The sequence below is a fragment of the Lepidochelys kempii genome, chromosome 6 (assembly GCF_965140265.1).
Source record: "Lepidochelys kempii isolate rLepKem1 chromosome 6, rLepKem1.hap2, whole genome shotgun sequence".
Classification (NCBI taxonomy): domain Eukaryota; kingdom Metazoa; phylum Chordata; order Testudines; family Cheloniidae; genus Lepidochelys; species Lepidochelys kempii.
In genome coordinates, this window is record NC_133261.1 from 46,535,762 (window position 1) to 46,550,285 (window position 14,524).

The 14,524-nt window shown below is 39.1% G+C and overlaps 1 protein-coding gene across 2 annotated transcripts in view; it reads right to left on the reverse strand.

Annotated features, from left to right (window-relative positions):
* LUZP2 (leucine zipper protein 2) overlaps nucleotides 1-14,524 on the reverse strand; it is a 332,586-nt gene that overhangs the window by 151,205 nt on the left and 166,857 nt on the right. For both annotated transcript variants that reach the window (XM_073347817.1, XM_073347815.1), the window contains exon 5: nucleotides 14,149-14,211. In XM_073347817.1, the coding sequence (XP_073203918.1) occupies nucleotides 14,149-14,211 (63 nt within the window). The remainder of the gene's footprint in view (nucleotides 1-14,148; nucleotides 14,212-14,524) is intronic.

The following is a 14,524-nucleotide window of genomic DNA, read 5'->3' on the forward strand; positions in this document are numbered from 1 at the left end:
TAAATGACACCTAATAAAATCAATGTCACTTTGAATACTATACTTATAATTGTGGACAAACTAACAATGGGGAACCTCTGAAAAGCTCTATTTAACATTTCTTTTTCCTATTATGTCCTAAATCCCAAATACTTTAAATTGGTTTAGGCCAGACTGTGTTTAAGCTGAGGGTAGGGCGGATAAGAGAATGTAAGAGATGAATAGAGATGACCGTCCCAAAATTGAGCAGTTTGTCCTGCATTCTTTAGGCGGCAGTGAGAGGCAGGTCGAGTGATTTTTCAATTGTTACACTCACCCGGCACGTCCAGGTCTTCGGCGGCGGGTACTTCTTTCTTCGCCAGCAAGATTTATTTCCCGCCGCTGAACGTGCCGGGTGAGTGTAACAATTGAAAAGGCACTCCCCCTTTGGTGGTCCCGATATTTTGTATTTAGCATCTGGTCACCCTATTTCTGCATCACAAATTTCCAGCACTGTTGGCACTAACTGGTACCATTATTCCTAGTCTCAACAAAGGCAAAGGACTGAATGTAGAGACTGAACTATTCCCTTCCTCAATCCCTCCAGGTCAAGCATGATAGTACAAAGAAGCTTGCACTCCCACTGAGTATGCTCTACTGTATCTGTTATCTAGGTAAACAGGGCAAAAACACACAATAAGAATTAGACCTGGGCCAAAACCTTAGCCTCCACTCCAAATCCTTCAGAATTTGGGGAGAATGAGGGTGCAGACATAAATTCCTGTACTTGAAAGTGTCCCCATGATTACAATTTGGAGTGAGATCCAAAACTGGAGACCAAACCACCAAACTAAATGCCAGAATGTGATTTATTTATTCTAATATCTCTAATTACCAATCAAAAAAGAGGACATCTTAAATCTAAACATATTTGGTGATAAAATAATTGAAATTATGGATGCTCAGATTTATTGTTAGCTACTGTATATTGAGTGTCCTGCATTCTGTTGTGTGGTGCTACTTTTACTCCTGAAGCCACTGTGAGAAAATGAGGCACAGATGATTTTCAAAGCATTGGCTTAAATCTGCTCTCACTGAAGTCAGTGGTAAACCTCCTGTTGACTTCATGGAAGCAGAGTCAGGCTGATGAAGAGGGTTTTAAAAACTCACTCCCAGAATCTCCTACTTCTATTGGAATCAGTGGCTATGCTCCCATTAACGCCAATGTGATCAGTTTTGGGCTCCTAAGCCTTGTTCCTCCAAATACTCACTGACTTCAATGGGAACAGGATCAGGCCTCTAGCGAGGACACAGTCTTTCAAACCACCTTCTAAATTGAATTAAGGAAATGCAGCACAATTTAGGAGCTGCTTGGCAGGATCAGGCCTAGTAAAAGAAAACTTTTTAATCAAAAAATGAAACCAATGTCTTTTTTTTTCCCCCAGTGCTTACCTTTAACAAATATGTACTCAGGTCACATGCTGCTGTACTTTTCTATTTCAGTAAATATTGGACAGTCTCTTTGGAAATGATTCATTTCTTTTTCTGAGTGTTGCAGTCTTAGATGGCAAGGAAAGTTCTGAAATCGAAGACAAATAACCCAGACTTCCTTCTAGTAGGGTTCTATCTCTTGTTGATCTAAATGTTAAACCTTGGCAATTGATAGCTCTGCTTATGATGATGAAAAGCTACAGTTGCACTCCCCTCAGTCTATTATATGAGTCATGGAAATTTGATCATTACCTTTTTTTTTTTCATCTGAGGACAGAAATAATCAATAGGAGCTACTCAAGATTTTGAGTATGGATTTATGTTCTTATTTTTTCCCCTTATATTTTTTCCCCTTGTAATTCCCTTTTAAGTGGTTTTCCCACTGTGCAATTTCTACTTCTTCAAACTGTGGAAAACTTTGTTGCTCGTCTTCTTACCGGGGCCAAGCAAGATCAACACATTTCTTTCTCCTCTGTGACTGATTTTACACTGGCTCCCAGAAAGTTCTGCATTGATTTTAAAATATTATTCACACTTAGTTTTTTTGTGGCTGGCTTCCAATCTGCCTTACACTCAAGATTTGTATTGCTTGATAATATTGTAATTCACCAAATCTCTGTTCAAGTTTAAAGACCAAAGAACCTAAGGTATCTAGTTTCATTTCATCCTGCCCTCTTGCCTGATGGGAGAACCGCTGATATCAATGGGAGCTGGGAAAGCACAAAGAAGGTCATGTAGCACTTTCAGAATTAAGTAGACCAGACCAGAGCCCTTGCAAAATACTGTTGCACCTTTTGTCTAGGATTTTACTAGTCTCATTCTTCCATGAATTTCAAGTCTACTGCTACATTTTACTATGCAGTCCAAAAGTTGGCACTTCTTATAAATATGGCATGGCAGAATTAATACTTTTAAATAATTTTGACATAAAAATAAACATCAATACTAAAACATTTTTTCTGATTTTTGTCTATTTAAAGTTGCAGGGTAAGGGGAGAGACAATTATTTAATGACAGTGAACATTGAGATTCAAAAAGTTAAAAGCTTTATAACAATTCAAACACAAACTGTCAACATCCTGAAGAAGGCCTCAATGCAAGGTATAGATGGGACTTAGGATCTTGTGCAGCCTCTCTCTGCACAGGGGTAAATTTCACCTTTGAAGAATAAATCATAGCCCAGGAGTTAATTTTTCCACAAGTTATGAAGGGTTAGTAAACTACAGCGTTCCCCTGTATGGAGCACTGTCAGCATATAGACCCAGACCCTTAAAATGTCATCTGTCTTTCCTCAAGAATGTGCCTTTTTCACCATAATTTAATTGAATACAATTGAATTTTCCTGTCAGGCCATAACATTTCCTGTAGATCTGGTGGAATTTTAAAGTCCAATCACTGTTCCTTTTATTAGTACAGGTAAGCACAGAAAGATTGGATAGAATGCTGTCCTAATATGATTTGCTTCACACTAAAGCTACAACCAAAATTATATGGCCTGGTCTATACTTACAGAGTTAGGTTGCTAACTCTAAGGGCTTGGCTACACTTGCAGACATAGAGCGCCAGGAGTTAAACCAGCCCTCGGAGACCACCGCAGGGAAAACGCTGCCGTGTGTTCACACCGTCAGCTGCAAGTTCAGTGGCGTGGCCACATTAGCGGCTCTTGTACCGCCACAGAGAGCAGTGCATTGTGGTAGCTATCCCAGTGTGCCAGTGGCTGCAGAGGGCTTTTCAAATCGGGGGGGGAGGGGGACGATGGAGTGTGACAGGGAGTGTGTTGTGTGTATGTGCGGGGAGAGACTGTGTTTTGGGGGGGCAGAGAGTGTGTCAGCATGCTGTCTTGTAAGTTCAGACAGCGGCAGAGGGAAGGGGGAAACACCAACATCAGCCCCCAGCCCCGCCTCTCCCTCTCTCTCTCTCACACACGCACAAATGCCTGCCTCTGCAGCAGGAGCATTCCACAGTAATGGTTTGCTTTGTCCCAGAGCAGATAAGCATGCTGGCTGTCAGAAACGGAGCTTTGAAAGGGGATATCCGCATACCTGCAGCCAAGTTCAAAACAATGAGAAGAGTGGCTACTTCAAGAGATTATGGGACATTTCCTGAGGCCTGTCACAGCACAGTAATGCAACACACTGACACCTGGGCATTTCAGCCGGGACACAGCAAGCATTATGCTTGTCATGGAGGTGGATTACCAGGAGTGCTCCAGCTGCAGAGTCCAGGTGCTCTAAATGCCTTGCCAGTGTGGACTCCTCAGGAGTTAGCGTGCCCAGAGCTGATTTAATGTGCTCTACCTTGCAAGTGTAGCCAAGGCCTAAGTGTCAACACTAAAATGTAGCTCCCACTGATATAACTCTCCCACTACCCAGACTTAACCCCACTTTCCGTGAGAGGCGTAGCGCTTAAGGAGATATAGTTAGGACGATGCAGTGTCAATGTAGACACTGTGTTGCTTACATGGACCATTGCTGTCTTTCAGAAACTATCCCCAAATGCCCCACATTGGCAGTTAAATCAGTGCAAGCGATTTTGTGAGGCCATGCACTGCCACCAAAAGAGCAAAGTGTGGACATGTAAAACAGAATCAATTACTGCGGTGGTTGTATGTTGACGTAACATAGGTAAACTATAGTGTAGACTTGCCCTATATGAATGGAACAAAAGACTGTTTACACAGTAGTTTCTTTAAAACCATACTCCTTATAAAATCACTTCAGGTAAACAAAAATTACTGGGAGCTACAGACAAATTTATTTTCCATTTCTGGTTTGCTTTTTATCACCTGCACCACTATATGCCTATAAGAAATTTATATTTTCCCCCTGTCCTGCAAGAGACAAAACAAAAACATATTTTTCTGATACTGATACCCTGACAACTGTATGAATACACTGGAAGATGTTTGGAAATAGAAACCTATATGCAGCATGATTGTAGCTGTGTTCGTCCTGGGATATTAGAGAGACAAAGTGGGTGAGCTAATTTCTTTTATTGGATTAACTTCTGTTGATGATTGAGACAAGCTTTCAAGACAAGCTTCAGGACCTGAAGAAGAGTTCTCTGTAAGTTTGAAACCTTGTCTCTCTCACCAAGAGAAGTTGGTCCAATAAAAGATATTACCTCACCCATTTTGTCTCCCAAATATTAACTTAGAGATTCTCAGATATATCTTAAATTATAGCACCTGAAAATAGTGTGGGAAGCTAAGTGTTCATTACAGATCCCAATACGATGGCATGCATCAGAGTCATCCAAACGTCTATTTTTTTTATGCCGATAGAACGTTGTATTGTATCAGGCTACATTTTTGTCATACTCAGTCATGTTGTGGGCTAAGGTGATGCAAAATAAAAGGATAATGTCATGTGATATAAAGGAACTGGACATTAACAAAATACTAAATAAAAAGTGACTGCTTTTACCAGTTGAGCCACCATTTAAGCTAATAATGTACAAAAAATAGCTATTTGTCAACATTTGTTCCCACCCTTGCCCTTTAAAAAGCATTATTACTGCATGTTCACATAGCATCCTGCCTTTGATACCATTCATAGTTGTAGCATTTCCAAACAGTTGTTGTGGAATGATATCCCAATGGATCTGCAATAGCTGATAAGTGACTGTGCCTCTGATTTAAAGTAGGCTGTTAGCATTTTAATAATAAATAATATAATAATAATAACTCATCTCTCATCCAAAGTTCTAATAGGACGTTACAAATATTAATACCCTACACTTCATCTTTGTAGATTGAATTTTTGGGGGTCCTACTCCATCCACTGGAGTTTCCGGAATTCCAGTCCTATTAATGTCTGTCATTTCTTTTACTATCTTTGGCTGTCATGGAGACTATAACCTTTTCTGTCTTATGTAACCATTAGCAGTTCATTGATGCCTTTTTCATCTTATGTAGATTATTGTCATATAGTTTACATAGGGCTACTGCTGGAGATCTCGCTGAGGTTTTCACCTCATGCAAAAGGAACACTTACCACTCTTGAAGTAGGATAGGATATAATAAACAATTCGTATTCTCTGCATTCAGCACTAACTTCCATTTCATATCTGGGGCCAATTTAAGGTGATTATCATCATCTACAAGAACCTGAATGGCCTGGAAAATGGCATTCTTTGAGATTTCCTGTACTCATCACAACAGTGATCTGAAGAAGAGCTCTTTATGGCTCGATTTCCTGTCTCTCTCATCAACAGAACATGGTCCAGTGAACATTAATATCTCACCCACCTTGTCTCTCTAATATCCTGGCACCAACATGGCTACAACTACACTGCACACATCACAGCAGCTGCAATCAACTGAAAAGCTCTTGCTGTCTGTCTCTAGTGCTATTTCAGTGGTGAATGGCAGTAGACTAGCTTAAGTAAACCCTCAGCTATGGAATTTGCTGCGGGCAGCACAGTGATGTATTTAGGAGTTCAACATTAGCGTTCTCAGATTATTCTTTAATATTTACTTGTAACCTCTTGGGGTTTAGAGAACATGGCCCCTTTAAATATTTTTCCTAAGCGGGGAGGGAGAGCAGTCAGAGAGAGGAGGGAAACTCCAGGTGGGGCTCTGGAGCCAGAGAGAGAGAGAGAAGGGCTGCAGCCCACAGGCCCTTGCACAGTGAAGCAGCAGAGAAACTGCCTGAACCCTGGGAAGGACAGGGTGGCCAAGCAGGGATACCCCAGAACAGGAGCCAGGAGGAGCACTGTGCCAGGGAGGAATCACCTGAGGAGGACAGGCCAGAGCTGGACCCAGTGAGTACTGGGGCTTGTGACTCTGCATTGGGAATAAGGAGGGAGGTTGTAGCTAGTTAAGTGAGGAGGTGGTCGCTCTGTGTGGCTGTAAGAGAGCAGCAGAAGAGGGCACCGGAGGGGTTTGTTGGGGAAAGTTCACTGGCGCCGAAGACAACCAGGAGCACCCAAGACTCAGCACTGAACTGGAACTTTGCTCAGGCCTCCTGAACTGTGTGTGTGGACACATTGCTTGGTGTCTTCCCTTTCACACTGTGCTACCACTGGGCCTGTGGGGCCTTGGTTTGGATGCAACCCTGTTCTACTGCTCCCCCTAAATTTCCCCTTGTTGTTTTTCTCCTCTCATCCCTCTCTAAATAAATATCTCCCTTTGTTAGATCCATTGTACTTTTCCTGTGGGTGTGTGTGTTCACTCTGGGTGCCCCTGGGGTGGAAGGGATTTTTCCTGCTGCATTCCTGCGCGCGCCTTCTGTTGGCCAGAGCTGCCTGCAGAGGAGACTCCATATTGACCATGAGGGCGCTAAAGTTGCATACTTAAAATTAGCTGCTCCACAAACAGTCCTGGCAAGTAAAATCAGTTGCTACAATATTTTTAGGCAGCAAAAGGGGCCAAAGCATTCATCTATAGAGTTCTATTTTTCTTATCCAACCAACTTAATATACTGTCTACGGCAATCGTTTAGAAGTCTAATATTCATACATAAAACCATCAAGAAATTCTCTCTCATCAGTACACTACAGTGATAAGACACAGTGTGGTTTGATCTGTGACAATACATTTTTTTCATTTTAGTCAAAGTAATTCACTTATATAACATCAGGCCTGATCCAAAGCTCAATAAATCAATTGAAAGAATCATTGATATCAGTGGATTTTGACAGGCCATTGAGAGGAACAATATACATGCCTGCAAAAATCTCCACAAAGCTGGTGGTATTAGTTCCCTTTTATACCTAGATATCCTGATACATAATGAGGTTAAGTGACCTGCTCAAGATTGGAAAAGACTGGAAAAGAAACATAATATTGACTTCCAGTGACCTGCTCAGACTATTAGACCATGCTACCATTAGACTACTGCTTTAATACAATTCCAGTAAAACAGCCTTAACTAGTGCCCTGTCAGATTCCTTCCTTCTGAAGCATATGGAAATTTTATATACAAAACAAATGGTGAGGAAAAAGATATCCTGTAGGTAAGAATCTCAAGAGTAAGACATCCAGCTGTATGATCAGCTGAAAAATGAAAATATTTCAAAGGATTTGTTCTAGGGTTTAAAACAAACAACCCACATCAATCAGGTAGATTTTCCTTGTGACTGCTTATGTGAAGAGAAAGATCACTTGAGCTAATGGAAGAAATGTCAAAGATTACAATAATCCATATTTCATCTTTTCCATGTTTGTCTTGATCTCATTGTTCTGTCTTAATTATGTGCGTGTGTGACACACTTGCTTTTTTGGAATGAGTTTATCCTCCATCACTTCTCATGCTATTTTGAAAACCTAATATACTAAACCTATGTCCATTTTTCCCCCCCAACACCTCCTCTCTGTTTGCTTTACATTTTATTCTCTCTCTCCTCTCTGATTCATGCCCTTTTATTGTACGCTTTCCCCAAGCTTAATCCTTCTATTTCTATATCAGACTTGAAACATTTGAAGGCTATTAATAAACATGAAGTTCTATAGTTCCATTAAAAGCATATATAAGTAATTGTGTTCTCTCTCTTGAGAAACATGATGCCTCCTTATTGTACAATATTTTGTTTATTGTCTTTAATTTTAAAGGAGGAGGAAAGTGAATTATTTGCATTCTGATTCTGGAACCTAGTTAGGAGGAGAGAGTTATGATTTCTAGCAATACCAAGTTATTCTCTCTCAGTAAGAACAGGGACACACCAGGGACACTAAATTGCCAAAATATTCCTCCCACTCCATTTCTGATGGGGTTTTGGGCATGGCTGAAGACTTAACAGAGCCAGTATATTTTTTCTCCCAAAGTGTTCTCTGATCCTCCCCATCCAGTTGTCAACTTAAATAGTAACTTGATTAACAATTTCATTTTATTTATTTTTCATCTCTGATTGGCAGATCTGTCAGACCTCCTAGTGAAAGCTAAACAAAGACATCTGCTAGTATGACTCAGTATTGGGCACTCATACAGTAACGTGATGACTCAAGAGAGCAACCCAGAATCCTTACGCAGGATCCAAGAAATTAAAAACATAAAAAACTTGATATTATTAGCACTAGTAGAAGTATAGCAGTACTGCCCAGTGAGGATCAGGATCCTACAGTGCTAAGCACAGAACAGGCACATAGGAAAACATAGCCCCTAAAGAGTTTACTATCTAATTAATTACAATCACTGTGTTACATTCACTTTGCCTTGGCACACAGTATTTACCTGATGTTCCCAAGGGCTTTGCAAATATTAAAACATTAAGGCTTGCAATACTCATAATTATTTATTTATTTTACAGTAGCACCTATGTCTGCAGTGCACCTGGAAGTGAGCCTTCCAGCTTGGGTAGACAGACTCACTCTAGCTGGGCTTGAGTTAGCACATCAAAATAGCAGGATGGATTTTGCAGTTCGGAGTGGAGTTCAGGATCTCAAGCCTAGGGAGCCAGCTGAATTTGAGAGCCTGAGACCCAGTGCAAGCCACAATAGCTATATTGCTATTTTTAGTGCACTGGCTTGAGCCCAGCTACCATGAGTCTGTCTACCCTGGCTGGGAGGCTCGTTACCAGCTTCCATGTAGACATACCTCTAAAGGCCCCAACCAAGATTTAGGCCCCATTGTGTTAGTTACTGTAAAATCACATTGCATAAGACAGTCTTTGCTCTGAAGGGCTTATAGTTTAAATAGACATGACAGGCAAAAGGTCACACAACAAGTTAGGGGCACATCCAGGTAGAGATCCCAGGTCTCCCAACTCCTACTACAGTTCCCATTCACTGCATCATGCTGCCTCTCGCTCAGTATTACTGATCCAAATTTATCCCTGATATAACTCTATTGACTTCAAAGGAGTTACACTAGGATTCCATTTCACCTATTATTCCTATTTCATAGATGGCTAAACTGAAGCACAGATGCAAACATTTTCAACAGTGAGAACTACTTTGGGGTATTCAGTTTGTGAGTGCCAACCCTGAAACATAGACTTAAGGTCTGATTTTCAGAGATGCTGAGCTCTGGTAGCTCCCACTGATTTTATCTGGGATAGTGGGTACTCAGCCTCTCTGATCATCCAACCCTTCATGACACAGGTTTGGAACCTTACAACTGTAATTCCAAGCTAGAGGACTCTTAAAAAAAAAAAAAGTGTGACTAAATTATTTGCTGAAGATATCTGTGTCAGAGACAAAAATAAGATCTAAATCATCCAGGACTAACTCCTGCGACTTCCCTTGGCTTCAAAATTAATTTCACTGAGCCAACTCCTCCTTAAATTGAGGAGCACAAACACCTTTGGTTACAAAATTCCCCAAAATGAATTACTATAGAAAGAGGGATTGAACACCAAGCTCTTCCATATGGCAATAAAAGTCTAATGATCTACCTAGGAAAGGTATTAACATGACATCTGGTTTAAACTTTAGATATATTAATGAAATATTTCTCTTTGAATATTGGGAGAGGCCTTTCTATGACTGGTAGATTAAATCAGACAAGCATTACAAGACAAGATATATTAGAAAAGGCAGATTTAATCCCAAAGCATCTAAAAGATTTAAGATCAAAAAAGAAAAATGTAGTAGCCATTTAGATTGCAATTATCAAAGACCCTGTGATTGGACAAGATTCCATGGTCTGTTTGTTATACTGAAGTGTCAATCCCCAAGAAATATGATTCCTGAGGTACTAACACTCCACACCCACCAGACCCAACTTGTTCTGAGCACTTGGGAGATTGTGTCTCCAGTATCAAAACAGCTAAATCCTCTTCTGTGAAGAAAGAATCAGGAAGTGCAATAACTGAAATATACTGTATAGTAATATCCAAAAATCAATCAAGAATTCAGAGAGAAAACGGCATAAGCCAAGAGAAACAAAGGAAGACATAAGTGAAGATATAAACTATCTGCACTGTTAGCCTGATTCCTCTGTGGTTTAGAATTAAATATAAATATGTATCATTTCTTTTGAATTGTATGTACCTGTACCTACACAGACTCCAAAATCTAAGCTTGTGTTAACCTATTCCCAACTCATAAATATACCTTCAATAGGCAGAACTCAGACATGCATCATTAAACAAGTGAAAACGTATTGTGGAAGAAAGCAAATGTAAGAGATGGGCAAGATAAATAAATATTTGTTGTTGGGGATGAAGGGCAAGACAGAAACTGGACTCCAGTTGGGTTAAATTCTGTTCTTAGTTACCCCATTCAATTTAGTGGAATTACATGTGTCACTGAAGACCAGAATTTGGTCTGTAATGGAAAAAATATCCATAAAGATTCTTTTGGAAGACAAATTCTTGTCATGGAACAAAGATGTATTTTCTTTTTTTCACCTTTAGCTTTACAGCAGATAGACTGAAAGGCTTGTTATCTTTTCTCTGGACAATATTCAGAGCACAGGAAGTTTTAAGCATCAGCTATGCTGATTTTCAGGACAGTTTTAGCAATAAGCACCATTCCTAAATGCTACCCAAGGTTCCAAATGTATTGCAAGAAAACCATTTAAATAGATTGTGTTTCTTTACTGCTTGAGGTATACTGATCGCATCATCTGGTCCTCTTATGTTAAGATAAAATAATGCCTCTTTAGAAAGCATTTTTTTTTTTTTGTGGAATGAGCATACACATGTTGCTCCAGTCCCTGAGAATTATTCCCAGCCCAGAAAGATTTGTGGGAGTGCAGGTGGAAAATGAAATTGTCTCACAGGTGCCAGTGGGTAACAAATGGCCCTTCTACATTTATGTAAGCTAATATAAAAGTGAACTGAAGGTTGTAGCCCTTCACGATCTAGAATCAAGGTTTCAAAAAGGATTATGAGTTGTAAACACCAGACAAGGCTAACTTAATATATGAAAAAAAAATTTGCAGTAAGTCACAATGGGGTTATTTCTACTTTTTGTATTGCCGATTTAAAAATAAAATAAGGTATCTACAAGATAACTAATATTAACACTGAACTTTTACTAATGGGAGTATTCAAAATGGCATTTTGTATTACAGAAATAATTGATATGTTTTTTCAATTAAAAGAACATGCATCTACTTTACAGTAGAAGGAAAAGCTACTTAACATTAACAGTGTTTATTAATTACTACAAATTCTGTATGAACAGTGAATCTCCTAAGGTACAAGTTTACTCAAAGCACCAACACAGAAGGTCAGAAAATAGACTGGCCTGGATTCAGGATGCATGTGTTGTCATGACAAGTGGGTCCATGAAGTATTTGGAGGAGCACTGGTCATACTTCCAGCCCATCCGTAAGCCCCTTCCACGTGCTAATGACATGGGGTATTCACCTGCATAGCCTCTCCCCAATTCTCAGTCCCCCAAGTGGCACCCTGAGAACTCCCTGTATTTTGGCCCTTCAACTGTACAGAGGGATAGGAGGCAGATTTTCACCCTAAATGAATATCTGACATATCATCATTTACATAATAAATGACATGATTCATACAGTGAAATCAGAGAAGCATCATAGATGGTGGGATGTTCTAAATCATCTACTAAATCATTTCCAACCAACATATTTTCCTTATATCTTCTAAAGGACTTTGTCAAACTTCCCTTGACATAATATTTCACACTATATTAGATCTCACTATGAAGAAGTGGTACGTTTGTACTGATTCTAAATGTACATATATTTGATTCCCTCCAGTTACCCCCACTGAAGCACCCTACACACTTTTCCTACCTTCTTGATATTTACACCCTTCTAATACTTGTAGACAGTTACATCCACCTTTTCAGATAGCCTTACTTATGTTGACTAGTACCTTATTCAGTAAATAATAAGGGAAAGGAAGAACAGTCCAGTGGTTACAGTATAAGCCTAGGATTTGGGAGACCCGGGTTCCATACCCTGATCTACCACAGACTTCTTGTGTGACCTTAACTTCTCTGTTCCTCATGTGCAAAATGGGGATAAGCATAGGGGTGATGGATGATAAATACATTAAATATTGTGTGGTCCTCAGAGACTATGATAATGGAGGCCATATAAGTACCACAGATAGTTCCATCAATTTCAGTGAAGCAGCCTGACCAATAAAGTACTATTGTACTCCAGTAAAAAGATAAATACCTCGCCTTTAAAAAGGTGCTTATTGACTCAATTTTAAATAATCCCTCCAAAAAAGGAAAAAAAATAATAAATACATTGTACTAGTTGTATATGCAGAGCTATTTAGAAACAATGGATTATGAAGTACTTTGCTTGAAAAATCTAGGCAGAAAGAACAGTAATGTAGCATATCAGACAATAGTAGATTTTCTTGCATTCTATGTCACGTGCAGCACTGAAAGTAAAATCTCATATCTTTGAACTAAAGGAAATAATATTTTTATTTTGGATGGGAGGTAAGAGGGAATTGTCTGTAAGCATAATGGCCACAGATTTGGTTTCATTATAATCACAACAAAGTACAATACTTAAAAAGAAACACCATTACAAAACAAAACAAAAAAACTAACTGAAATAGGATATAGCTGTACGCTGTAGCTTACTAGCAAGGACATCAGTTCACACTGCCGTTTCAATTTATTATTTTTTTCTAAATGCACATTTTCATATTTTGGATGCATTTTCCACATGTCACCAAAGGTTCATCTCTCCAGTACACTTCTGTATGTTCCAGTTCTGAATTAAAGCTATAATCTCCTTCAATGTATGAACTGTGGGAGATCTCCAGTTTTTTCTCTATCCCCCTAAGAAATATCATTTGGCTACCTCGAGGGTCAGTCAAAATAAGCAACTGAATAAAACCTGTGTGTCAAACCTGCTCAGCTAAATATCTATTTAATTGTTTAATTTAACAATCTAATGATTGTTCCATGTGCAGACAATACTGCATGCCAGTTGTTTGATTTAAGAAGCGTTGGAACGGAATTTATTAGTAAGAGACAGGAAACCCATAATAGTGAGAGAAGGCCTTATTTCTTAATGTTCTCCTTTTATCTCATCTCTGGGTCTACCAAACTGTGTTCCTCTAATAAATGATACAGAACATTGAAACAGCAACCTTGGTGTAAATCTTAGCTAGTTCACTATACCTGACCCACACTTCTTTTGGATACTATATGAATCAAGAAATAAAGTGATCTGAAGTGAGCTGTAGCTCACGAAAGCTCATGCTCAAATAAATTGGTTAGTCTCTAAGGTGCCACAAGTACTCCTTTTCTTTTTGCGAATACAGACTAACAGGGCTGTTCCTCTTATACCTGATAGTAACTCTGTTGCAGATACAGTATGTGAAACAATCAGGCACTGCAGCAGCATTCACCATTTTTAATCACAACCTATACATTTCTTAATAAGGTATATGTTAAATACTCACTACAGTAAATAGGAGGTTTATGTATTCAAAATGCTTTAATTTAATTCTGATGCCAGCATTTATAGGGTTACACATAAACCACCATTAGGTGTTTCAAGGTTAAGTACTCAAAAATAAAGGTAGAATACTATGATGGAAAAGAGTGTTTGCACCTGAACGATCTCATATCATGTCTTAATGGGACAAATCTGAGCAAACATGGAATATTTCACAATTCCAGAAAGTAAAACACAGCTGAAAGCCTGTGCCTTTATTGTAAATATACTAACAATTTGACCACTATTCCTTTCTTGGTTTAATCTCACAGAACAAACTAAAGTGCATTCAGTGTTGTTCAAATATTGAGATGTCTTTAAAATCCACTCTAAAATTACTTTGCTGACAATCAAATATCCCTCTTACCTCATTCTGGAGATCTCTGATCATTTTGCTCTTCCTTTCCATTTCAGATTTCAGAAAGTTAATCTGCCAATTTTAAAAAATGCTGAATGTTAAGTTTTGAAGCACACGACAAATGCCACACAATCATTTCTTTTCCATTCTCGTGCTTTTCTTTTCCTCTTCACAACTTTTGATAGGCAATTCAAAAATTAAGCCACTAGTCATATCTGTACCTACAGATAAGACACCTTATTTAACTAAAGGAGGTGCCCAGCCTTGGTAGACTACAGTTTCATATCTATTAAATAATCTGCAATAAAGTGACAATACAGGTAGCTAGGGGATTCACTAAACAAGATAGGTTAATAAAGAAACTCATTCTGCATGAAAATCCTTC